Below are 26,978 nucleotides of genomic sequence, written 5' to 3'. Positions count from 1 at the left end.
GCTAATTTTTGTATTTTTAGTAGAGACAGGGTTTCACCATATTGGCCAAGCTGGCCTCGAACTCCTGACCTCATGATCCTCCCGCCTTGGCCTCCCAAAGTGTGGGGATTATAGGTGTGAGCCACTGTGCCCAGCTGACAGTGGCATCTTAAAAACTCTTGTGTTCCCTTGCAGGAAATTATATCTAGCCATGCCAATCTTTTCCTATCTTATTTGCTGCCTTATCCATTCATCTATTCAACAGACATTTGCTGAACCCTGCACTGTTCAGGACACGGTTCTGGCACCTAAGGCACTGGCAGTCTGATTAAAGAAAGAGACATGCAAACAGGTTGTGAGAATTCATTGCCAGGTGTGGTGGCTCACGCCTGTAATCCTAGCACTTTGGGAGGCCGAGGTGGGTGGATTGCTTGAGCCTAGGAGTTTGAGACCAGCCTCGGCAACATGGCAAAAGTCCATCTCTACAAAGAATACAAAAATTAGCTGGACATAGTGGCAAGGACCTATAGTCCCACCTACTTGGGAGACTGAGGTGGGAGGATCACTTGAGCCCAGGAGGTCAAGGCGGCAGTGAGACCTGATTGTACCACTGCACTCCAGCCTGAGTGACAGAGCAAGGCTTTGTCTCTAAAAAGAAAAAAAAAAAAAAAGAATTAATCATGATGCCTGCATGATGGAAGGAAGCTAAGAAACCTATGAGAGGGATTGAGAGGGATCTACTTTGATTTTATAGGTAGCTTTGATAGTCTGGTAAAGACATTTTCTGTGAGACACCAAACACATTATGTGTGTGTGTGTATGTGTGTGTATGTGTATGCGTGCACACGCAGCAGAGAACATAGAGACTTGCTAATGTACAGCTTGAACTGCAGTGATTTAGAGACCACACACTCCTCTATCCTCTATTTATACACAGGATTGAGCCTTGATTTGAGGTGTCAGTGCTCCAGCACTGATGGCCAGAAGATGTCACTACTAACCCATCAGAATCCAGCCTAAAGGGCTGTGGCCCAAGAAGCTCCGGGATCCACTCATCAGAGGCCTGATGGTGCAAATACTGCCAAGAAAGGGCTTTACTGGGTCTCAGCAACAAGCCCAAAAGCAAACCAAGGTTTCCTTATGCTGCTTCTTGGGTCCTTACTTCGTCAACATAAGGTGGCTGGTGCCTGTGTCAGCACACTCGGTAAATCTTTAACAGCTATTGTTAATGCTAGCCTGTAAGTGAAACGATTATAAAATTGCTGACTTGGAAACAGAGGAAGTGGCACAGGCCAGCCAGAAGCAAAGGTGATAGGGCCATTGTTGAGACACTCTTCACAGGGAACACCACAGCACCATGCCCATCCTCTGCCTACCTTGTGTCATCCCCTGTCAGCAGCACAGCACCCAACACACATGGATATTAGCCCAGGCCCCTTCCCACGTGAAGATAGGCTCAACTCCCCATTTCTTTTTTTTGAGACAGATGTTGCCCAGGCTGCAGTGGTATAATGGCGTGATCTCGGCTCACTGCAACTTCTGCTCCACCGAGTCAAGAGATTATCCTGCCTCAGCCTTCCAAGTAGCTGGGATTACAGGCATGCGCCATCACACCCAGCTAATTTTGTATTTTTCGTAGAGACGGGGTTTCTCCATGTTGGTCAGGCTGGTCTTGAACTCCTGACCTCAGGTGATCTGCCCACCTTGGCCTCCCAAAGTGCTGAGATTACAGGCGTGAGTTGTGCACAGCTCCCGGTTCAACTCCCCATTTCTAAGAGGTGCAAGGAACCCTCTGCATTAAAGCAGATAAGATGGCATGAGGAAGCATCATCTCTTTGTAGCAACGTGGCAGTCTGGCATGGCACTGAGACATGCTGCGTGCTAGTCACACATCAGGACCTAGGCCCAACAGACAGTTGGCCCTCCCCTTCAAAACCCATCACAGGTCTCACCTGGAGAGCTAATGATGAGCACTTGAGAACTCTGTATCCAAACCTAACAAAGTCAGAGGGTCTGAAGCTCAGGATAAGAGTGCTGCCCTGAAATATATTTTTATCTGTGATGAACAAGTCCTGCAATGGGAAGTCCTGATAGAGAAAACTGGCATGTCACCTCGCCCCAGTATGTGATTTTTATTAGATTCCAGTAACATCCATTGACAACTATCACCAACAAGGTGTTGACTAAGTAGGCAAACTGGCCATCCACAATGGCCTTTATATCATTAGTTTTTCTGGTGATTGCAAGTTGCAGCAGCCTTTTTATAAGTCAGGGTGCGTGGTGCTCTGGACCTGAATTAATTTTATTTTAAAACAGTATTCTTGGACTACATTCTTTGAGCAGTTTTTCCCTCAAACTAAATGAATTTAAGCCTCACCTTAAAGGTTAGTAGAATTAGATTTCTGCTCTCAAACACTGCATGAGACCTTTAAAACCATTAATTCAACAACAACCTGGACCAAATACAAGAGCAGATGCTGACGGCTTACAAAGGGCCTCTATATCCACTGCTTTCCTTAATCAGCATACCCATTTCTCAGAAGAGGAAACTGAGACTCAGAGAAACAAAGTAACTTGCCCAAGGGGATACACGATCAGGGAGGCAGAGTCAGGCTTTGACTCTGGCCTCAGCTGCCTCTGAAAGATATAAGCCTGACTCTATGCCTGTACTTCCACTTTAAAAGATTAGCAGACAATAGATAAAGCTTTGGGAATTAAAACAATAATTTTTCTAACTTCCTTTAAGTGGAAATAAAAGAAAAGGCACTGTTACCACAGGCATTCCATTCTCTCTTCCTTTGAATTTAATTGGCCAGACCAGCATGCACCAGTCAAAGATAATGCTATTATTCCAAGGAGATAATGTATTCAATCCTGCCACGAGCAAAATAACAAGAACCAGTTACCCTCAGTTTAGAATGGTCATGCCTAAGCAGAGAGAGAGAGAGAGAGAGAGAGAGCAAGAGAGAGAGACAGAGAGAGAGACAGAGCACCAGGCAGAGTCCCAGGATGGGGCACAGAACCCCAGGCAAAGCTGCGTTTACCTCGGCAGGAGTGGTCCATCTTGTTGAACTGAAAGTATCCCGACTTGCACTGGCACAGGGCAACGCCATCCAGGTCAGTGCAGATGGAGGTGTCTTTGTCACATTCGGGACTCTTCCGCTTGCACAAGCTGCCCGCTGGAATGGAAAAACAAGACGATGAAACAAAACAAAACCTCCTCCACTTCAAACCTTAAAACCTCCTCCACTTCAAACCTCAGGCGTCTGCATGAACTTTCTATTTCAAGAGGCTGTGAACAGTTTTCCAAAAAGTCTCCACAGAGCAACACTCCTCTCAGGAGTCCATCTGCACTGCCTTCTGCCACTCCTTCTCTGATCAGCCGCAGGCTGTGCACCAGCCTTCCCCATTGAAAACACCCTCACAGCGCACCACAGACCACCTGAAAAACCAAATTGGAATAAACAGGGCCCTGTTCCCTCCTCTGGTGCTCACTGCAAATACAGCCCTTAACGACCTGGTATCTTCCAAAGGACTGCAGGGAAAGGATCAGCACAACCAGAAAATACAGCCAAGTTCTTAGGAAGCCGAGACTCAGGCTAAGAACAGGAGTGCAGTCCACACCTATCTCAAGTGGAAGTGCATCTCAGCTCTGTGTGTCTGCATGGCCTAAAAAGGGACCTAGCACCACTCCCCACTCCCTGTGGCAGGGTGGCTTGCTGTCCTGACCGTGTGCTGCCTACATCACCCTGCCCACTGGTGAGGAGGAGGGGTCTGAAAGACAATCTACTTGCCCCAGGCTGCAGTGTAATTCTGTTTATCAGGCAGTCTCCCCCACTCCACTGATGGGTTCTTGAGGCTTCTTCATCTCTGGGTCTTCAGTGCCTTGCACAGGGATTGCCTGGTACACATGGCAGCCTGTCACTGACCAGGCAGAGAGAAACAGAGGCAGGCAGAGAAGGAGCCCATCTTTCAGGCTTGCTACCTCATTCACTTTAGGGCCTTATTCATCTTATGGATGACAAAGAATCATTTCATTATTATCAGAAAGCATTTCCTATGGGGCATATGGCCCTCTGTGAAGTTGTCTACAGCAGACACAATAAGGGTGCATAGGCCTACTGTGTATATGGGGTACACAGAGAATGGAACAAAAATAAGAAACCAACTGGATAGTGGATAGTACCTTATTTACACCCATGTGCAGGGCAAGGCAAGCTAGATATTTGTTGTTGTTATTGGGGGGCAAGCTCAAGTTCAGAATGGGAAGAAAGATGCAAGAGGAAGGGCCATGTATCTATTGTGCAGGGAGGAATGGCTGCCAATTTTCTAGCCATGGTCTCCCATTTCCCACCCAAAGGAGGAAGCCAACCTATTCAGAAGCCAGGTACCCCTTTTAAAAGTGCAAAACTGCCCCTGCCCAGGCAGGTTTTGGTGACATGAGCTGCCACCCCACATGGGGTTCCTCACGTCTGCCCCCTTTTGTGAGTCCTGAGAGCTCAGGGCCGGTGGACAGCCTGGTCACACGAGGTAAGCTTAGGACACAACTCCAGTTCTCAAAGCTGAATTTCCTGCCTTTATCAGTGGAAGCTGGAGTGCTCAATCAGAACCACATTTGTGTGTGTGATAGAATTTCCTTTGTTTATTGTAAAAAGTTTGTATTTAAGGGAGAAAAATTAAAAATGGAAAATCTCACCAGGCAAACACTGCAAAGCTGGCACCAGGGAGGTAATGAACTTCCACAATCCCTCATCTCAACTCTTTGAAGGCTTTGCCAGTCCTCAAGCCTTAATATAAAGAAATTCTTCCAGGGCAGAAACCTGTCCAGGCTGACACTTGCCTTGTCCAGCGGCCAGCCAGAGTCGCCTGGCCTGATTAGATATTTTCTGGAAGCCAATGTCACGTTTTCCTTCTACCCTGCCCGTTAATCCAGCCCGTTGGCAAATCACTCTGCTGGAGCAACTGTGCCCTGCACAGAAACAGATCTACGCAAAAGCATGGGACACAGGGCCCGCTTCTGCAGTGGAGGAGTCACTACCCTACAAATTCTCAAAGAATATTCTACCATAAATCCATCCAATAGAACCCCATTTTCATGTAAAGCCCGGTGATGTGACTTTGCTACATTCACAATTCCCATGGTCTTTCCTGGGCATAACATCCGCCAACACAGACAATGAGACTCTAAGTAAATCTAAAGCTGAGACATTCCATGGGGGATTTCCAAAGACTAAACCTCTGGAGACGAAAAGAGCTACACTTCTTTGAAAGACAAGGAAGTGGATGTTTTATGAAGTGAAGACAGAAAATCCTCCTTTCCAATGGCAGTGTCCAGAGTAGCCCAGCACTGCCCTTATGCTGGAAATACCCAACTATCAGAAGCTGTCAAGGCTGGTCTTGGCACAACCTGAAGAAGACCTGGGAGGAAAAACAGGGAAACAAGCCTGTTTTTTTCAGTCGATATGCATAGCTGTCTTTGTTCTCATGGGCTCTGAAAGAAGTAAATAGGAACTTCAGCAAGGCAGCAAGGGTGAGAGGTACTTTCCCATAAACCATATACAAGCAGTTGGAAGAATGGGAGTCAGAGGGTGGGTAGGGCTGCCATGATCAGGCTCTTTCAAATCCAAATGACTGGCATTTGAACTGTAAAGGCAGGAATGCGTTTATGGGGCACAAAAGGTAACCTGGTACAATGTTGATCACATAGAATGTACTCCATAAATATTTAGTGAACTGAAAGGTGACTTTCCCACTGCACTGGGGAGGACAGCTTGGTACCCTTGAATCCGTGGCAAGAGAAACAGAAAAGTAAAACCACTGAGTCTCAAAGTTTCGAGCATGATATAATGGGGCATGACCTTTCTACCTCACTCCCCCGTCAATAGTAACTTCAACTTCAGAGGTTTAGCTTTTTTTTTTTTTTTTTCAAATTAATAACTAGCCTTAAATGGGCCAAGCTCCAGCTCTTATCCTAGAATGAAGGGCTAACAATCTGGCTCCCAAGCTCTGTAATATACAGGCCCACTCCTGAAAGCTCTCTTGACCGGCAGTTACGGAACCCAGGCCCACTGGGAATGTCAATGTCATGGATCTACCAGCAGACTGTTACAATCTGATATCTTCTACTCATGTCCAGCATCTGGATGCCAGATGGGAGGTTTAGACTAGATTCTCCACCCTTTGCCAGCCCTACTTGTGTAGTAAAATGAGCTAACTTTGATCATATAGCATGTGGCAACAGGGACAAGCCCCCTTTGCAAAGAAGTACTTTAGATTCCAGTTGAGTTTTCCTGTCCTGGAGGTGAGACTTCCCCTCCAAGACCCAAACTTCCCTTTTGAACTTGTCTCCAATCCTTTCTTCATTTGCCTCACCCCAGAGGCACTATAGAAGCTTTTGACAAAACAGACAAAGCAAGAATGAGAAAAGGAAAATAATTGTTTATGGTGCCACTGTGGGCATTCTGGCCTCCATTCTTCTGGTCTCGTTTCTGTGCATTTATAATGTGCAAACACAAACAATGGGTAATAACGCACATGGGTTTGTTTTGTGTTTTTTTTTTTTTAACCTAATAATGTATCACGATGAAGGTTTTGGTGATGGTTGTTTATTTTGCTTTTTGAGGCAGGGTCTCACTCTGTGGCCAGGCTGGGGTGCAGCGGTGCAATCATAGCCTCGAACTCCTGGGCTTAAGGGCACCTCAGCCTCCCATAGTACTGGGATTACAGATGGGAGCCACTGCTTCTGGCCAGATGAAGGTTTTTTTGGATCATTGACAAGCATGTACATTCTATTTCCCCAAAGAGAGCTGGAACTTTTCAAGGGAAAAACAGTGACTTCTGCTTTGTCACATCAGCTCCTATACCCCTCCCCCTCCCACATCAACACTGGATAAAAGAAATAGAAGGAGCTGCATGCCAAGGACCAGGTGTCTTCAAGGCTTGTGTACAGGACTCTGGGTGTGTGTGTGCATGTGTTTGTACATGCACGCACACATAAAAAAAGATGCATGTGCACAAAGGTCTTTGACTTAACACCTATGCCAAAAATAGGCTCTGTGAGGGCCTTTACTTGGTCTGAGCCCTGGATGACTTGCATTTCCATCTTAGGTCTGTGCCTACCAATATGGGTAGGGTCCTCCCAGAGGGCTGCCCTCTTACCTCTGAAGATCCGCCTCTGAGATCCCAAGAGCTGGCAGACCTCGGCAGAGGACTTGCAGGAGTTGACGCATTTCTGCATCCTATCAGCCAGGTCAAACAGCGTCACATTGGAGGCCAGGGAAAAGGTTGTTTGCAGTGAGATCACCACTGCGCTGGACTCCCTATAGGCAAAGTTTGTGGGTTTTTAATAGCCCTGAAATGACACGTAGGTCCCAAGGCTTTTGGAAATGAGTGTCATCACCATTCTCCAGTGACGAAATGGGAGAGCATGAAGGTCAGTGACCTTGTCCCTGGATTGCCCCATGGCTGGGTGAAAACAGCCCGGTTTTGTTGCTATCACTTATGTTAGAACAGCCTCCCCTTTCTACAGACTAGTTCACAAGCAAATGTAATCTGTTACTTACCTAGAGGCGTGAACTGTAGATCGGATGTAACTAGGTAACGCTGAAAAACACATATTTAACTGAAAGGAAGAACAAGTCTGTCGTTAACTGTGAGTTAGACAAAAGCCTTGGACCTAGAACCAGTTTCCTATTTTCAGGATAAAACAGGCATTTTCCAGCCATCAAGTTATCAGCAGGCGGTTCTGCACAGAAGTGGTGTCCTTTTTTTGTTCCCCTCTTAAATGCCTTTCTGTTGTTCCATGAGTACAAAGAGAAAGAGGCAGAGAGTAAATCAGTGGGGAAAATCTTGGCAGGAAATGATGTTCAGAATAGCACCCTTGGATGCAAAACATCTTCAAAGGAGCAGTTCTCTCCTAAGGCCCAGGGTTTCAAACAACTCAGAGGCAACTGTTTATTTGGACTTTGCATAGTGAACGAGTTGCATTGGAAAGGCTCCTTTTAGCTACCCTAGCTCTGACAGGCTCTACATAGACACCTTATAATCTACAATGAGTTGACCTAACTCAAAGACAAGTCTTCTTCAAAAAGGCTGTCCGTGAGAAATTACATTACGTGGGTCAAGAGCCCTTTTGTTCAGAGCAAATTAAGAGCTACTCTCCCTATGTTTTGCCTTGTGCCCTTGGAGACAGTAGAAAATCCCTCTACAGCATGAAATATCAGGCCTGCTTCTCTGCTGCCCTGCACAACAGGAGCTATCGAGACTCCCTTCCCAGAGTGGAGGGTCTCAGTACTGGGCCCAGTGTAGAACCACCTGTCTACATGCCACTCTACAGAAGATGGAGGCAAACATGGGACATTATCAAACCCTTTTTGGCTTCCTATGACATCATTTTATAGCCTAATAGCAATGATTTATTATTGTTGTTTTATTATTAACCTGTTTTTCCAGGTTTGGTAAACAGAATAACATCTCGGGAAAGACCATTTGAGTGGCTTTCCCAGCCAATGATTCATTAATCTTCACTCTTTCTTGGGGACAGGTATGTCACATCACCAGTAAATTATACATTGATACTGGGCAAAAAATAGCAAGTCAAATAAGTCACTGAGCACCATGTAATGTGAAGGACTACACTTCTGCATAGGGTTCTAAACCCTTAAACTATCTTAGCAGGAGATATCCACCTGCAGCACGACCAAGGGGCAGCTGTGGTGAAGGGACAAGGTGTAGGATTAGTAGACATGAAATTCTGCTGTGTAGTAAAGAATTTAACCTTGGCCCCAGGGAAGTCAGGCCTTTGCTCTTAAATCCTGGGAGGCCATCTCTAAGCCCTCGGAATGTGCTGTGTAATAAAAACTTCTTTGTTTACCTGGGGGTGCTGGGCCATGCCAGAGAGTCCAACAATGTGATTTACGGTGGGGTTGGGTAACATGGTGTCAGCTCAACCTCTAGAGGGGCTAGAGATTGAGGTCAGCCACATGACAAAGCCCCAGTCAAGGCTCTGGAGAGCTTCCGTGGTTGGCAGTACTCCCTGCATACTGGACACACTGTTGCCAGGAGGAGTTAACACTGTGCATGACTCCTCAGCAGGAGGACAGCTGGAAGCTCTGTGTTTGGAACTCTCCCGGACTCTCTGCCCTCTCTGCCCCATGCATCTCTTTCCTTGGCTGATTTAAACCTGTTGACTTGCACTGTAATAAACTGTAGCTGCGAATATAATTGCTTTTAGTAAGCTCTGTGACTCCTCTAGTGAATATTGAAACTGAGGGTGATCTTGGGGATGCCTGAACTTGAAGTTGGTATCAGTAGTGAGGGTGGTTTAGTGGACTGTTCCCCAACATTTGCACCTGCTGTGCGTGGACTCAGGCAATGTCATTCACTTCCAGACCTCCAGGGTTTCTCTCTGCAGACGTGCTGGCAATGCCTGTCACAGGACTGCACCATCTGACATCGTCCCTATCATGAAGGGAATGCTCAGGAGATAGAGAAATAGAACTGGATCCGCATTTTACACAAATAAAGTCAAAAGTCCCATAGAAATGTGTAATTCCTGGCTAATATACGAACTCTTATCCACAAAGAACAAGTAACATTGAGATTGGAAATCAATTCATCTCTAAAGTTTTTTAATGGTAAATTTCAATTTTCTGAACCTAGGGTTTAAAAACTCACTGTATAGACGAGTCAAATCTCTGACTCAGATAGCAGTTGAGAAGCAAAGTTTATTATATGAGCTTCATTTTCCTCTCTTCTTTCTTCCTCTCCATTTTCCTTTTTAGTTGTTGCTGTTTTGGGGGGTTTCTTTTGTTTCAGACACGGTCTCACTCTGTCACCCAGGCTGGAGTGCACTGGTTCGATCACAGCTCACCACAGCCTCAACTTCCGGGGCTCACAAGGTCCTCCCACCTCAGTCTCCTGAGTAGCTGGGACCACATGTGCATGCCACCAACCCTAGCTAATTTTTGTCTTTTCTGTAGAGACGGGGTCTTGCCATGCTGCCCAGGATGGCATTTTTCTTTTCTTTTTTTTTTTACTTTTTTTTTTTTTTTTTTTATTATTATACTTTAAGTTCTAGGGTACATGTGCATAATGTACAGGTTTGTTACATATGTATACTTGTGCCATGTTGGTGTGCTGCACCCATAAAAAGCAGGCAAAGAGGGAAAGAAGCAGAACCAAAGGCCCCTCAGTCATCTATACAGTGAGTTCTCAAATCCTAGGGCATCAGAATTAACTGTTGCACCTTTGGCATTCCTTTGAGGAAAAAGAGTATCATTCCCCCGAGCCCCAAAATACAAGGGGAAAGTCACATAGCCTGTCAACAGCAGATGGGACCGTAAGATTTTCTGGGTCCTTCTTCCTCACCAACAGCTCCTGCTGGTGCCTGTCATCTGCATGTCTGTGACTATGAGTTTGCACATGGAAAAGAAACACCAAGGTGCAGATAAAGGACATGACTGTGCATGAGCACACATCTGAAGAAACTCTTCTACTGGGCACCCACACCTCGCTTCCATTTTTGAAAGGCTTTTTATTTTACCATGAAGTTTCCCTTCCAATATAACAAAAGCAAAGAGCCCAGGAGACAGAGCTGATCCCTAGGCAGTTCCCTCGTGGAATAAAATCTGTTCTAGGAAACAAAAGACTAGCAGAAAGATGCCATTCAGGACACTTACCGTTTTGGTGATCTCATTTTCAACTTCTTGTAGGTCTGAATGTTTTTCCACAGTAGTATTAAGAAAAGTTCTCTTTAATTTAAACTCCGTCACAAAGGTTCTAACTGAAAATAAGAACGTGACTTGTTAGATTACACAATAGAAGAACCTACACAAGGCTGTGTGTTTGCAAATCTCTGGGGTGTCTGGCTTTACTCTGCCTCACAGGACAATCTCTGTGCATTTCTTTCTCCTTATGGGTGGAGACCTCCTCTCCCTCTTCTAGGTTTTTCTCTAGCCAAGTGAGCATCTACTGGACTGTGCTGAAGGCTTAGATTGAGCAAACTTTTGAGAGAGAGAAACTCCAAAGAGCCTTTCGTGTATGTGCAAGGCTGCTAAGAGAAGGACCCTTTGCAATGTCCCTAGGATGGCCTCCCACATAATAGATGCCCAAGAAAGCTGCTACAAAGAAGAAAAACGAACAGGTCTAAACAACGTCATCCTAGGTGGAGGGAGGGAGATGTGTTACACACTAAAAATGCTCCTCAGGCCTCATCAGGCTTTTGACAGAGGAACACTCTTGTCCTCCGAGGTCTCCAACTGAGTCATGCCCTCCACTTCAATGGGGTGCTTCAGGTTTCTCTTGTCCTTAGAGCCACCCCCATCCAAAACCCCATTCCACTTGGTCAGAGGAAATTCCCATTTTATCATTGATAAAGGGGGCTTCCAGAGGTCAGGCAACTTCCTAAGAAAGTTCACCCAGGCTCCCAAGGGCCACCACTGGCATTGGAGCATATGCGTGTCCATCTTCAAAGCTCTTCTTTCCCTTATAACCTCTGTGCCCTGAGGAATCTGATATCCTAAGGACATCCAAGGGGCTTGCGAGAAAGAAAGGTGCCAAGCATTTGTCTTGGGCCTATACTCCATGGGGCTGCCGACTCCATGATTAGAAGCCACATAATGAAAACAGCCCATATTCAAGACACTGTTGGGTTCGGAAATGAAAAAAAGCAGCCTCATTTTCAAGGCCCATTTCACTCATAAAATAAAATTCCAGTTAACATCAATTTGTGCTGATTGGGCCAGAGGGGAATGGGACTTACAAATGGGCAGGCAACCAAAATTTAGTATGGTGTGTTTTATCGCTGGCTCTTATCTTCCTTGATATTAAATGCTTATCTTTCCCTCCAGATGGAAAAAAAAATAACTCAAGACACAGAAGTCCATGAAGCTGCTCTTTCTCCAAAAGCTTGCATGCTGAATTGAGAAAAAGACCCACAAATGAGCCAGGGAAAACATTTAACATCTTACACTTACTGTCTAAAGCGCTTAATCCTTACTTAACATCTTTTTGCTTGTTCTACAGTTCAGTGAAGCCAGCTGCTTAGGACTCTTTCTGAGCAGCAGGGAGCTCTCTGAAAACATTCTTGGCCAAATGAAAGCATTTCAGCATGCTCTAATTTGCATGTTCCTCTGAGGTTTATGAACAATAAAGCTAAATGACTTGAAAAGGGAAAGATGATTGTGAATGCCATAGTGCTGTTCTCCTCCTGAGCCGTGCTACCTGTGGGACCCTCTGCACACAGGCTTCCAGAAGTATGGTCCCGCTTCTTCACTTTGCCATCTCACATGTCTAGGCTGATACCCAGACTCTCTGTATAGAAATTCATATTGCAAATGTCAGGTTCATAGGTCTATTCTGAGTCAGGACAGTAAATGTGGCCTCTGCTTTCTGCGTGAATATAAAGATATATCAGTTTCATCCCAAACCCTGCACTCACTCCAGGCAGGGTTTTTGTTATTGTTGTTGTTGTTATTTTTAAAGACACTTATTACACCTTTATGCCTGCAGTTACAGCACCTGGCTTTAAGTAGAATTTTTACTTACAATTTAAATGTTGATTTCCGTATGTCATCTAAATGATTTTTTTTGGGAAAGAGCCATAATTATTACTTTGCACTCAGAGCAGTTTATTGTTTTCAATGCTTTCAATTCTGGTCTGAGAGTTTGAAGACTAAAGTTAAATGATACCTCCCATCTGGACAGCTCTTTACCATTTTCAAAGCTTGCTCAAATATATTACTTTATTTGATCTTCACAATAATCTTGAGTGGGAAGCAGGACTGATGGTAATCTGATTTTACAGATGAGGAAATTAGGGCTCAGGAGCCATGTGCTATAGGTGGTGGCCCTGGAGCTGGAAGCAAATCATTTGAGTCCTGGGCAAATATACTTTCCCCACAGTCCTTAAAAGCAAAATCATTTCCAGCTTCTCTGTTCTTAAACTGAAAACTCCTGGCTATTTCTTAGGGTGTGGCTAAATAGTTTACTAAAATGCAAGTGCATTATAAGAATAAAAGAAATTCTTTTTTTAAAAATTTTTTTATTTTATTTTTATTTTTTTTTTTGAGACTGAGTCTTGCTGTACAGCCCAGGCTGGAGTGCAGTGGTGCAATCTCGCCTCATCACAACCTTCGCCTCCCAGGTTCAAGCAATTCTCATGCCTCAGCCTCCAAGTAGCTAGGACTGCTTGGGTGTGTACCACCATGCCTGGCTAATTTTTGTAATTTTAGTAGAGTCAGGGTTTGACCATGTTGACCAGGCTGGTCTTGAATTCCCGATCTCAAGTGTTCAGCCTGCCTCGGCCTCCCAAAGTGTTGGGATTACAGGCATCAGCCACTGCACCAGGCCAGAATGAGAGAAATTCTTGATTTTGACTGATGTCTCTATTTCTAGACCCTTCTTTTTGAAATAATGTTTTGACTGGATCTTTGTGTTTTAAACAAATTTCAAAATTCTGCCATGATTTTGGTAGGGTACTTCTTAACAATTCCCTTCAGCCCACAGCTAATAGCACTTTCAAAGGATACAGACCTTTGCTCTCTCAAAAACACTGAGCACTTTTTGTGTGTTAAGTGTCACACTGGGCAATTTAAGACAATTGAAAGATGAGTTATTTTATCTGCCAGTTTCCTTACTGAGCTTAGAAATTCTGTATCTGGCCAGGCACAGTGGCTCACACCTGTAATCCCAGTACTTTGGGAGGCCAAGGCAGGCAGATCACTTGAGGTTAGGAGTTCGAGAGCATGGCCAATGTGGCGAAGCCCCTTCTATACTAAAAATACAAAAATCAGCCGGGCAGGGTGGTGCACGCTTGTAACCCCAGGTACTCGGAGGCTGAGGCATGAAAATCGCTTGAACCTGGGAGGTGGAGGTTGCACAGAGCTGAGATAGTGCCACTGCACTGCAGCCTGGGCAACAGAGTGAGACTCTGTCTCAAAAAAAAAAAAAAAAAAAGGAAAAAAAAAACAACTCTGTATCTTTCATTTCTAACTTCTTCAACAAGTTATGCATTAAACTTGATATTCTAACAAGGGTCACACCCTGCAAGCAAGAAAGCCTCTGAAATTAACACATTATGGTGAAATAGAAAGAGCTGTGGGCTGGAAACCAGGCTTCCCACCAACCCGTTAAGTAAGCTTGGCCACTTAGCACCTTGTGAGGGCCTTGGTTTTTGTTTGGTTTGTTTGTTTGCTTTTTAACTTGTAAAATGGAGATTATTTTCAAAATCCAATAGCTTCATGAATCTATCAAAGTAGCGAACAAAATATGACAAATTGTGTGATACAATTAGGACAGCAGCTTTCTCAGAATGCATCTGCCTGTGAGCAAGAGCATGAAGGTCACTTTTAAAAACCGAAAGAATGTGTGAATGTTGTAGGACAATCAGAGTTTTACTCTCTCTTTTCTTTCTTTCTTTTTTTTTTTTTTTACTATGTAGTCAGAATAATCCTTTTGAATTTTTTTTCCTAGCTCCAGGGTGGAGTGGTTAAGCAAATAATATTATACACAGATGATGGCATAATATGCATTCATTAAGATGTTTGTACAATGTTTTTAACAACATAGGAAAATGTTTAAGATATAAAGTTTATACAAATGTCCTATGATTTCAACTATGTAAAAATATACTGCACATCAAAAACATAACACAAAGTAGGGTGCTTTATCTCCAGGTATTAGAATAACAGACAATAGCTTCCACTTTTTTCTATATTCCTTAAGTTTGTACCTTGGACAAATACTGATTTTGATTAGGAAGAAAAATAACAAACGTTACCTTGTAAAATATATTGTGGTACAGAATAAAGTCCAAAACAGACCAAGTCTCTTACCCAAATTGCATATCCCTTTTTCCAACTGGTACCCAACCGGGCATTTGCAGATAAAGGATCCCTGAGTATTGTTGCATGTGGCTGTGGATGGGCAGGGGTTCGACAGGCATTCATCCACATCTGTAGAGGAGAAAAAAGAAGACCATCTTGAATCTGTAGCAAACAGCAAAACCATAGCCCAGTATAGCAAGTACTTAGTAAGGGCCAAATGTGCTAGGTGTGGTGAGACCCCAAAGGATGAATATGAGAACACCCTTGCCCTCAAGGGGCTTGCCATCTATTGAGGGTGGAGGTGGCCATATCAACAACTAACTGTAAATACAAGACAAGATTTGCATGTACGGGGAAAATAGCAAATTTTAATGGAGGGGAGAATTAAAGACTGTTTCACATAACATCTGGACTACAACTGGAAGGACTTTAATCAATAGATTAGGGTGGCAGCAGGGGGATTCTAGGCTGAGGCACCAGCACAGTAAAGTCCAGGGGCAGGAATAGGGTCCAGTGTGGCAGACGTGTCGGGAACAGACACAGATCAGGAAGTCTGTCAGTGCCACACTACAGTCCGTGCCACACTACAGTTCCTGACATTCTCCTGCAGATCACAACCTACAAGCATGCTAACTCTCAAGTAAGCAGGGTATTAACTAAAACAGTGTATTCGTCCACATTTTGGAGGAAAAAGGAGTTTATTGGGTAGCCTAATGTGGTACTATAGTGTAGACCACTGGGCATTACTTTTTCTCTTACCTACACTGCAATCATCCCCTTGCCAGGAAGGCGGGCACCTGCAGTGGTAGCCACGGCTGGTGTTGTCTGTGATGCATTCGCCATCATGAAGACAAGGGTTCGTGGCACAGCTGTTGACTACAAACACATTCCAGGAGTAAAGCAGTTAACCACACAGGAAATGTAAAGGCGGCTCTAGGTAAATATTTAATTCTCCCAGCTAATATTTGATTCTTGCTTATTTGTTTACTTGCCCTGAAAGGCAACATCACAAAAGTAAAATGGGTTTCCCAGAGGTGCAGTGGGACAGCGTCCTGGTACTAGTTTGTGTTCAGATATAAACGTTAGACAATGGGATCTCTGAATGCAATAACTGATTCTAATCAAATGCAGCTTACAGGTCACTCCATTCAGGATTGATGATTATATCGCCTTGGTGACACTTAGAAAATTCTACTTGAATCAATGTCAATTGAAAGCACACTTTAGGGGGAAAAGGATCTCTGATCAACTCATCCCCCTGCTAGATTTACTCTGTGCGTGTGTGCGCACGTGCCCTGTCCTTTCTCTTGGGCTGGCACGGGAATGGTTTGCTTATGAGCCTCCAGCCCAGGTTGACTGTGGCTGACAGGTTGGAACTGTACTGCTCACTGAGCTTTCTGCTCCAGCCACTACAAAGCATCATCTCTTCTTTCCTTCTTCCCTAAGAAGCCAGTTTCCATTTCACTCCTTCTCCAACAGCAGTTTTCCTTTCCCATGTCTGGACAAGCCAAAAGTGTAATTTTGAACACGACATGAAAAGATGCATCATCCTACTTCCTTCTACTGTTCCTTAAATGACAAAGGATTATCTGGCTCACTTTACTTTCCTGTACCAGCAACCTCAACATGGCTATAAAAACAACCCTAAGTGTGATATAAAGGAGCCCTGGCCGTGCAGTCACTGTGGGAAAAGGTTAGCTCACCATCTTTTCATTTACATGTCTCCCCACTCCCATTTATCAACTAGCCACACACTCTTTGGGAGACAAAGGAGCTTGGGCTTCCCTGGATCAAGAGAAACCCAGTGATGCCAAGAAGCCCCCTGGTGACTGGGGAGCCCTAACTCAAGAGACTCTGAGATCTAATCCAGAAGCAGATACCCAGTTGATCCCTGTCTCAGCCAGGCCATCTAAGCTTCTTTACTTGAGTTTCTCCACCCTGCAATCCTGCTTCACTACCCTCCTCTGACCTCTGAGGAGTTAAAGGCATGCTTGAAAAGCTCTTACAACTACAGGACACTAAAAGTTGCAATTGTACCATCTACTGATGTGACACATGGCCAATGCACCCTTTCCTCTTTATTCAGGAAGCATTATGCAACACAGGGGTGAGAAAATTAGGCCTACCCATGCCCTTCTTTTACACTTTTAAGAGTTTAAACAGGAAGCATTTTAGGTCACAAAACAGAGGCTATTTCAAATGCCAGCCATTTCTACAAATTCACATGAACCCCGAGCCCCATGTAGCTCTCAGTGCTGGACTGGGCCTTGCAGTTAACATGTGCTTGCGTGACTGTGTTTTACCTGAGGCTGAAGAGGACAGTGTTGTTGGTGACCGTGTGCTGCTCTGAACAGCAAAGGTGGCAGATTTGGGAGCCAAGGCTTCAGCCGTGGAAACAACTGTGGTTTGGGGAGAAGGAGATGTTCCGAGGGAATGTGAAGCTGGGCTGTACTCTGCTGTAACGCCAAGTTTTGTGGTCAATTCTTTTGCTGATGTGGGTATACTGGTCAGAGGGATCAATCCAGTGGTAACATCTACATTCACTTGGTTCCTTTCTGTGCTGATGCCACCTTCTGTTGAGATTTGAGGAACTAGAATTTCAGGATGGGTCAGCGAGAGCTGTTTTCCAGCTGTAGTCTGTATGGCTGTAGGACCAGTGACCAGAGATGCTGTGCTTGACAGGGTGCCAGGAGTGGTCATAAGAGGATGAGAGGTCTTCAGAATGGTGGTGGTGAAAGCTGGAGACATTTGTGCTAAGTTGGTGCTTGTGGCTGGAAGGGTTTGCTCTGTGGAGGACTCTGTTAAGGATGGAGGCAAAGGAGAGCTCGTTGTTATAGCTTTGGTGGACTCTGTGGGCAGAGACACCAGGCTTGGTGACTTTGATTCTGTAATGACTTTCTCTTGGTGTGGGGTGCTCTGGTTCTTAAGGTCTGCAGTTTGACTGCTATGGAGCATTGTCATAAATGATGTCATTGTTGATGTCTGAACTGAAGTCACAGGAGTCTCCGTTACCCTGGGCAGGACTGGGGTAGAAGATGACTGTGGTAAGGTTGTTTGTGAGACAGAAAGTGGGGCAGATGTAGATGTTGTTAAGGATACTGGTAAAGGTGATGGTGAGGAAGACAATGGTGTGAATGCATCAGAGGTAGACTTTAGTAGATGCACAGAGGCCACAGTTGATGGTAAAATTGATGAAAATAAATGGTGGGATTGTGACACAGAGGGCAGAGGCAAAGGAGGTCCTGAAGAAGAAGATGAGGAGGAGGAGGAGGAGGAAGAGGAGGAGGGGGAGGGGGAGGAAGAGGAGGAGGAGTCACTAACAAACTCAGCATCAGTGTCCAGAATAACCGAAGTGTTTGGCATATTAATGGTGGGTGTGTAGGACGGAAGGTTGGATGTATGCAGAACTGGCGACTCAGTAGAAGGCTGAGCATATTCCCTGTCATAGGATGAGATGTTACTTCTCTCAGTCTGAGCATGAGAAAAGGAGGAATAGTCTGAATGTGAAGAGTTTGAGATCTTAATATAAGAAGTTGAGCTCTCCATGACGTCTGAGGATGAACTGTTATCTGTAATGGACAGTAATGCCCGTTCTCCTTTGGTGAAAGTAGATGACAGGTAGGTATGGTCTGTGTGGTCACTGGAAGTCCTTTGTTCAGTAGCTGTGCCACTCACTTGACCGTAGCTAATCCCAGTGACTGTAAAGGGAAAGGCCAAAGTTAGGTCAAATAAAAGAACAACAAATCTCTGAAATATACACTATCAAACAGACTTTCTGTGTCCTGGAACTCAATGAATTCAAGTGGGTGAAACACTTGCTTTGGAGAGGTGGCTTTCAATGGTGAGCACTCTGAACAAAGACATTGTGGGCAGGCAGGAGTGGTCAGTGTCTCCTCTGAGCAGACTGACCTTCTGACAGAAGCAGTGGTAGTGGCAGTGGAAATGGTAACAAAAGAGAAGTGGGGACTAAGAGTCTAAAAATGGAGAGGAGTTCCAAATTCCCTCCACATGCCTTTTTCGATAAAAGCAAACTGGTATCTGAAAAGCTCTTAGGACCCCAAACAGAATAACTGTTATGCCTAAATGAAAAAAGGAAAACCTTCCCAACTTGCCATTCTGTAGAATGAGATATTTCCTTCCTAGGAGATTGACCTCAGCCACAAGTGGTTGGTCTCTTATTTTAAGTCTCCCAGCAGACACTATCCCAAATTCCCTAGGTGAGTGTGTGTGGAGGGCTGGGGGTGGGAACTGGGGAGGAGTGTTCACCTTCCTGACGTGGGAGAACCTAGAGAATTCTCTTCATAAAGAGCTTATAAGGCACTTTCTGGCTTGACAGCTAACCGAATCATCCCAGGACTGTGAGTAAATTAATAGATGAGCTGAAGGGATGTGTTAAAAGAGACTGTGGAAGACACCCCACCTCCTAGGGCACTGGAGGCAGCCAGTGACCGTGAGACCAGGCCCATGTCGTCCGTCACGTTCACATGCAGAGAGGCGCTCTCTGTTTCTTGGGGCATGGTCGCTGCATGACTGCCCGCTTCCCCAGAAGTCATGCTCATGCTGGTGTTGGTGAGGGTGATAGACCGCAGTGTGCGTTCCCCATTTCCAGTGACAGTAGCCAAGGTGTGGGTGCCGAGAGAGGGCACCCCAGAAGTCCTGTCCTCTGCATTGGCGGAACTGTCACCAAGCACTTGGCCCGGCTCTTGGCTGTCTTCCAAGGCTAAAAGTAGAGTGAAAGGGGATGGCTGAAAAATGCAGGGCTACAGCAACAGGATTGTGCACCAAGCCTCACTTCCTGGGCCGTGGGAGCCAAGACACTTCTCTGTACTCTTAGGGTCTTTATCTGAGATGTCTGTTGCTCTTGTAAACATGGCTCAGTGATTGAAACCTCAAGAGAAACTGTGGATCAGCACATCTGTTCAGGCACCCTGGATTTATAGGAGGGTATATTACTTTAGTAATAGGATCGATACTGGATTTTTGCTCAGTGATACATAATAAATAGAGTTTATGTCAGAGAAATTGGTAGTGGGGGTGAGGAGGTAAACAGTGGGTGAAAGACTAATAACCCTACTGGGGCTGTAGACATTTGCACAAGGCCCAGGAGGGAGGCCATAGTCCTCCTTGGAAGGCTCTTCCCTCTTCCTTCTGGAAGGACCAGGAATACATGAATGGCCACAGGGCCCGTCATTCCAGAGCATTAGTACAATGGCAAAGAAATAGCCTGGGGTTGGGGGTGAAAGGCGGGCTTGTTTTTTGTTTTCTTTTATTTTTTAAAATGCATGTGTTTTATTCCATTGATGGGGATGGAATAGGGAAGATGACACATGAATAAATGTTCTTTTCATTCTCTTTTGGGTATATGTTTATGCTACAAACCTAAAGGGTCTTAGAACTAATCTTAGATTGTTAGATTATCAGATAAACCCTTCTTTTCAGAAATGATGAAAATGAGGTTCAATTCTCCTTGGCCTAAATCCTTCCTAATCTGGCTGTACAAAAACAAAATGAAACAAAACAAAACAAACAAACAAACAGGTTCTTTTCTGGTTCTTATTCACATTCCCAGCTCAGACTGGCTGTCAGTACCCCACGACCATGCTTTGATAGAAAACAGTGTAAAGCTGAGTGTTGGCTAAATTCATTTTGGGATAGGTTTGAATTGACAAGAATGAGCACAGGCCATGAGCATCACTGAGAAAGCCAGAAGCCAGAGAGGGATGCAACTCAAGCCAGGCTGAAGGGCTCGAGACCTGTGGAGAGCCAACCAGGAGGGGCTCAAGAGCAGGATCTAACTGAGTATGATTTCTCTGGGCAAAGAGAAAAAGGCCTTGGATAGGGAGATCCTAAACTCTCTGTTAAATGAAATTTAGGCCAATGACCACATCAGGGTTACAGGCTCAACAAAGTAGAGAGAGAGTCAGACATGAAATGGAGGTGCTGAATCTGAATGCAGAAAAGGGAGTGGGGCTTGGAATCAACCCAAATGTCCATCTGTGACAGACTGGATTAAGAAAATGTGGCACATATACACCATGGAATACTATGCAGCCATAAAAAAGGATGAGTTTGCGTCCTTTGTAGGGACATGGATGCGGCTGGAAACCATCATTCTTAGCAAACTATCACAAGAACAGAAAACCAAACACCGCATGTTCTCACTCATAGGTGGGAACTGAACAATGAGATCACTTGGACTCGGGAAGGGGAACATCACACACTGGGGCCTATTATGGGGAGGGGGGAGGGGGGAGGGATTGCATTGGGAGTTATACATGATATAAATGATGAGTTGATGGGTGCTGACGAGTTGATAAGTGCAGCACACCAACATGGCACAAGTATACATATGTAACAAACCTGCACGTTATGCACATGTACCCTAGAACTTAAAGTATAATAAAAAAATGAAAAAAAAAAAAAAAAGAACTCTAAAAGGCTGGAGTGCAGAACTCGTCAGCTTTGGGTGACTCTGAGGGAACAAGATAAAGCATTGTGTTAACCCACAGTGAGATGGTTTCAGCAATGTGGCTACTTTCTATCTAGCTGTTTATAACTGAACTCCAAGATCTGATCACACTGAAATCATATATTCCTCTTGAACCAACTGAGCATTAATTGCAGAGAAGAGGGTATTGAAGAGATGTAAAAGGGAAAGGCTATGAAACTCAAGATCCTGGTTTGAGAAGGTAGAAGTCCTGACCCCCACAGTAGTGAGGGTGAAAAATGATTCCTTTTGCTTAGGAGATGGATAATGTGTTTTCCAGGCACAGACATAAAAGAGCATACATATCCCCCGCTCGGATGTGTGGTATTCTTCCATGATAAATACACGCTTTTCCACATCACACGAGTATTAATAAATGCTAATCTTCCTCATCAATTAGGATTCTCATATGGGGGAAATGAAGCTATTACTAGTGACTTGAGAAGTAAGAATTTAAACCTATTCAAAGATTAAATGATAAGCTGATACATTTTTGCTTTAGTCAGAATATACTTTACATTGATAAAAGACTTCTGAGAATTGTTTTAAAAAATTATCCCAAAGCATTACCAAAATGAAACCTCAAAAGAAAAATTTTCTCAAATTGACAAATTGGACTTCTTCAAATTTAAAAACTTTTGTGCTACAAATGATTCCATCAAGAAAGAGAAAAGACAACCCACAGAAGAAATGTCTGCAAATTATATATTTGATAAAGGACTGTATCCAGAATATGCAAAGAACTTTTTTTTTTTTTTGAGACAGGGTGTCTCTGTCACCCAGGCTAGAGTGCAGTGGCACGATCTCAGCTCACTGCAACCTCTGCCTCACAGTTTCAAGCGATTCTCCTGCCTCAGCCTCCCGAGTAGCTGGGATTATAGGCACGTGCCACTGTGTCTGGCTAATTTCTGTATTTTTAGTAGAGACAGGGTTTTGCCATGTTGGCCAGGCTGGTCTTGAACTTCTGACCTCAAGTGATTCGCCTGCCCTGGCAGCCCGCCAAACTGCTGGAATTACAGGCGTGAGCTACCACAGCCAGCCACAAAGAACTCTTACAATTTAATAATAAAAAGTCAAATAACCCAATTTTAATAGTCAAAAGGTTGGAATAGACATATTCAAAGAAGACATACAAGTGGCCAAGAAGCACATGAAAAGATGCTCAGCATTATTAGTCAATTGGGAAATACAAGTCAAAACCACAATGAGATGCCTTCACCCCCCACTCAGATGGCTATAATCAGAAAAGATGGATAATTACAAGTGTTGGTGAAGATGTAGCAACATTAGAACACTTGTACACTGCTGGTTGGAAAATAAAATGATGCAGCCACTTTGGAAAAGAGTTCAGTAGTTCCTCAGAAGGTTAAAAATAGAACAGCCACAGCCACATAACCTGGCCCTTCCTAAAGAATTGAAAATTTACAACCACATATACACTTGCACCCGAATGTTCACCACAGCATTACTCATCATAGCCAAAAGGTGGGAACAACCCAAACATCCATCAATTGATGACAACTGATAAACGAAGTGTGGCATGTCCCTGCCACGGCATATTAGTAAGCCACGAAAAGGAACGAAGTTGTGATACAACATGGATGAACCTTGAAAACATGACACTAAGGGAAAGACACAAAGGACCACATATTGTATGATTTCATTTATAGGAAGTGTCTTGAATGGACAAATCTACAGAGACAGAAAACACAGGAGTGGTTGCCAGGGACTGGAAGAGGGGAGAATGGGAGGTGACTGCTGATGAGTTTGGAGTTTCTTTATGGGGTGATGGAAATGTTCCGGAATTAGACAGTGGTGATGCTGCACAACTTTGTGACTATACTAAAAATCACTGAATTGTGTACTTTAAATGGGCAAATACTATGGAATGTGAAATACCTCAATAAAGCTGTTTTTTTAAAAAGAGAGAATTTATTTGAATGAATGCGCCGACAACTACTAACAAGAAGGGGAGATTTTCACCTTCCAGAAGCTCTGTGACTGAGGCAGGTATGGAGTTATGGGTTGGTCACAGGGAATGAGAGGATGTGGACAGAGAAGTCCCTGAGCTATGTGTGGGAAGAGGAAGTGGCAAGAACAGCTTCTCAGAGATGTACCAGAAAAAACTGGGGGATATATAGGTGTATCTGTATCAACCAGCCAGAATAAGGGCCTGGGAAATAAGGAAGGAAGGTGGAGGGGCCTGAGGAGTTATTTCATTCACTCATGCTTTTTTTTTTTTTTTTTTTGGGAGAGTTTCACTTTGATTGCCCAGGCTGGAGTGCAGTGGTGTGATCTCAGCTCACTGCAACCTCCACCTCCTGGGTTCAAACAATTCTCCTGCCTCAGCCTCCCAAGTAGCTGGGATTACAGATGCCTGCCACCATACCTGGCTAATTTTTTGTATTGTTAGTAGAGACGGGGTTTCATCAAGTTGGTCAGTCTGGTCTCGAACTCCTGACCTCAGGTGATCCACCCGCCTTGACATCCCAAAGTGCTGGGATTACAGGCATGAGCCACCACCCCGGCCCTCATGCATGGTTTTAATATGCCACAGATTTCATAAGTATCGTGAGTCCCTCTCTCCTCCATGGGGCACAGTTGCAGGCAGAGGAAAAACTCACTCGAACGTTCTCCACGTGGTGCTGACGAATTCAAGCTTTCCGAGGAAGATGTAGATGAAGACTCTGAATTCCTATCTCCCAACGCTGTGTGACTTCCTCCAGACTGTACAGTAGAGTCTGAGAACTGGGTCAACGCTGATGCATTCACACCTTCAGGGTATGAAGCAGAGCTTCCTGTCACATCTGCAGATGTTGTGCTGTTGGTCAAGAGCCAGTGTTCAGTGCTCACTCTACCTCTTGTGGGTGCGACTGACCTAGACACAGTCTCGGTCTGAGACATGGGACTTCCATTTTGCACCTCAGAGCTGCTGGCAAGCTCATGTTCTCCAAAGGCTGTAAGGTATCATAGGAAAAAAGGCCATTACATAGATATGAAAGAGATCCCTTGGCAACTAAGAAGTGAGACCTCTCTAGGGAAAGATTCTTTGCCAAGGAACCTGGCATGGTGTTTATTAAATGTATTATGCACTATCATATTCTAAATAATTATTTCAAAACTCTTGGGTGGCAGCAAGGTAGCAATACAAAAAAATATAACTTGCTGAATAGGGGACCTTTGAAACAGCATGTGCAAGTAGCAGAGTAACCTATAGGCTTGAGTGTTTCATTCTCTTTCCCATAAAAAGTGTTCGAGAGAGTGAGTGTGTGGTTACATACAACAAATACACATAAATATAGCGCACAGTCACAGCACTTTCCTAAAGCAGTTCTCTTATGAATAAAGGTTATTCTAATACCAAAGTATAGCAAAAACAAAAATCAATTATAAGGACTAAGCTAAACCATGAATTTGGGAACAATATTTACATCTGCACATTTATGTGGAAAGACAATGTGTACACAAAATAACTGAAGCTAGTTTAAAGAGTGGGCCAGGCTGGGCACGGTGGCTTATGCCTGTAATCACTTTGGGAGGGCAAGGCGGGAGGATTGCTTAGGGCCAGAGCCCAAGGCCAGCCTGGGCAACATTGTAAGACCCCATCTCTACAAAAAACAGAAAAATTAGCTGGGTGGAGTGGCATGCACCTGTAGTCCTAGCTACTCCGGAGGCTGTGGTGAGAGATCACCTGAGCCTGGGGAGGTTGAGGCTGCAGTGCGCCGTGATCATGCCACTGCACTCTAGCCTGGGTGACAGAGCCAGATATTGTCTTTAAAACAAAATAAAACATAAAGAGCAGGCCAGCTCTCAGCTTGAAGACCATGTTGTAGAGTGAAAAGAAGATAGAACTGAGAACCCTGAGGCTAAGGTCTCAACTATACCGAGTGAGCTAAATGGCCAGGCACCCATTACTTAAATCCTCAGAGCCGTAGTTTTCTCATCTATAAGAAAGCAGGAGGAATGACACCTGTCTGACTAACTTCACAATGTTCTCATAAGAGTGCCCATGAAAATGCAATAGTGCCATTAAAAAGCATACTTTTCTCTGGAGATTACAAATGGTCTTGAAGAGATCCCCTAAGAAAATTCAACAATTTACAAACGTCCCTAATAGATCAAGTAAAGATGGAATACTTACTTGGGGAATCATTTTGCCAATGCAAAGATGTAAGTCCAAATTCATTTTCTGTAGATGGTTCAATGAATTCCCCATCCCCTGGATTCCCAGTTACTCTACTGTTTCTTCTCGATTCCACTGCAGAGGGTGAAAGATGGACTGAAGCTGAAGTCGTGGCAATTTTGGAGTCCTTGGGGAAGCCTTCTGTCTTGCTCACAGGTCCCAGACTGACCGTCAAAGATCCGAGTGTTCTCGGGCCACCATCAGTGAACACTGTGGCAACGTGCATTGTTTTTGTCTGATGGACTGAGGAGCTCTGGAGGCCACTGGAGCTGTTAAGCTTCTCTGTACTTTCAGAAGCTACAAAGGAAAAAGATACGCTTCAAAATTACTCAGGAGTGTAACAAAATCACTATATTAGAGATACAAATGATGTTTCTTACATTTTGGTGGATACATCTAAATACCATGGACCTAATATAGATACAAACATATCTATACACACACATGCGACCAGGACACATGCCGGCACTCTCCCCTTACTGGTTCTAATCCTCGCAGAGGAAGGTAGAGAACACCGAGATCCCTCACCAGGCAAAATGAGAAGCTTATATGTTATTTGCATTATTTGTTTTTTAAAAAGGAAGATGAAAATGTCTGCTGAATTTTACATTACAGCTTAAACAGGACTGGCCACTGTGATAAGGTTTTTGTTATTTTGCTCTGCTTTGTTTTAGCAATGTAATGCTTTTGTTCAAATGCTGTTATTGATTAAAATCTCACACATAAAATGAATAAAAGTGAAGCTGTTGCAAGGTGGCCCACCCCAGGCCACTACTAAGGAGGCCTAGGGTTTTGCAGAACACAGCTGGAATGCTCATGGCCTAGAGCAGTAATTCCCAGCCTTGTCACCATCAAGGGTTCTTTGTTATTCCCCACCTCATGGCCACCCTAAGCCTTATGTTTTGAAAGACTATTCACCAAACTGCATTTGTTAAATAACAGAATTTCTAATCAGCAGGAAATACTTATTATTACCCCACAAATTTAATTCCACCCAAAAGCAAACAGGCTTCATTATCATACTTCGCCCCATTAAGCTTTAGAGACCAGCTCTCAAATATTCATACTACTCCAATGGGCCCCTCGGAGATCAAGGACTCCACGAGCAGTTTCTCTCGTTGATGGATGGCAGCCACGGGGAAACTGTCAAGAACCTCAAGGAGTGAATCAGACACTATTGGTCAAAAGGCATAGTCTGCTCCACATAAGTACAGGTGGCTCCCTTCCATAAATAACTTTCTAAAGGATGCCCTGAGAACTGACCTCCAGAAAGGTCTATTAAAATCTTCGCTCCAGATGGGAATAAACTGCAGGAAAGCTTAGGGAATGGAAAGAAACATGGTGGGTAAGACTAAAGGCACAAAAAGAGAGTGTCTTTCTTCTTTTTAGGCTAAAAATAATAAAAAGTACTTTACACCTATATAATAAAAGGCTTTGAGCTGTTAATTATGGCCTAGAAAAGGGAAAAAGGAAGTTGTCATTACAGACAATTCCTTGAAGACCA

General features: G+C 44.3%; 1 protein-coding gene across 1 annotated transcript in view; it reads right to left on the bottom strand.

The window, feature by feature from the left end:
* HEG1 (heart development protein with EGF-like domains 1) overlaps nt 1-26,978 on the bottom strand; it is a 113,846-nt gene that overhangs the window by 35,438 nt on the left and 51,430 nt on the right. The window contains exons 6-14 of the mRNA XM_011950855.1: nt 25,433-25,771; nt 23,916-24,248; nt 17,108-18,502; nt 15,564-15,680; nt 14,814-14,933; nt 10,659-10,762; nt 7,542-7,600; nt 7,138-7,298; nt 3,024-3,158 (exon numbers count right to left, since the gene is read on the bottom strand). Coding sequence (XP_011806245.1) covers nt 3,024-3,158; nt 7,138-7,298; nt 7,542-7,600; nt 10,659-10,762; nt 14,814-14,933; nt 15,564-15,680; nt 17,108-18,502; nt 23,916-24,248; nt 25,433-25,771 — 2,763 coding nt within the window. The remainder of the gene's footprint in view (nt 1-3,023; nt 3,159-7,137; nt 7,299-7,541; nt 7,601-10,658; nt 10,763-14,813; nt 14,934-15,563; nt 15,681-17,107; nt 18,503-23,915; nt 24,249-25,432; nt 25,772-26,978) is intronic.

This window comes from Colobus angolensis, unplaced genomic scaffold (assembly GCF_000951035.1).
Source record: "Colobus angolensis palliatus isolate OR3802 unplaced genomic scaffold, Cang.pa_1.0 Scaffold31, whole genome shotgun sequence".
Classification (NCBI taxonomy): Eukaryota; Metazoa; Chordata; class Mammalia; order Primates; family Cercopithecidae; genus Colobus; species Colobus angolensis.
The sequence above is the reverse complement of the archived record's forward strand: the minus strand, read 5'-3'. Positions and strand labels throughout refer to the sequence as shown.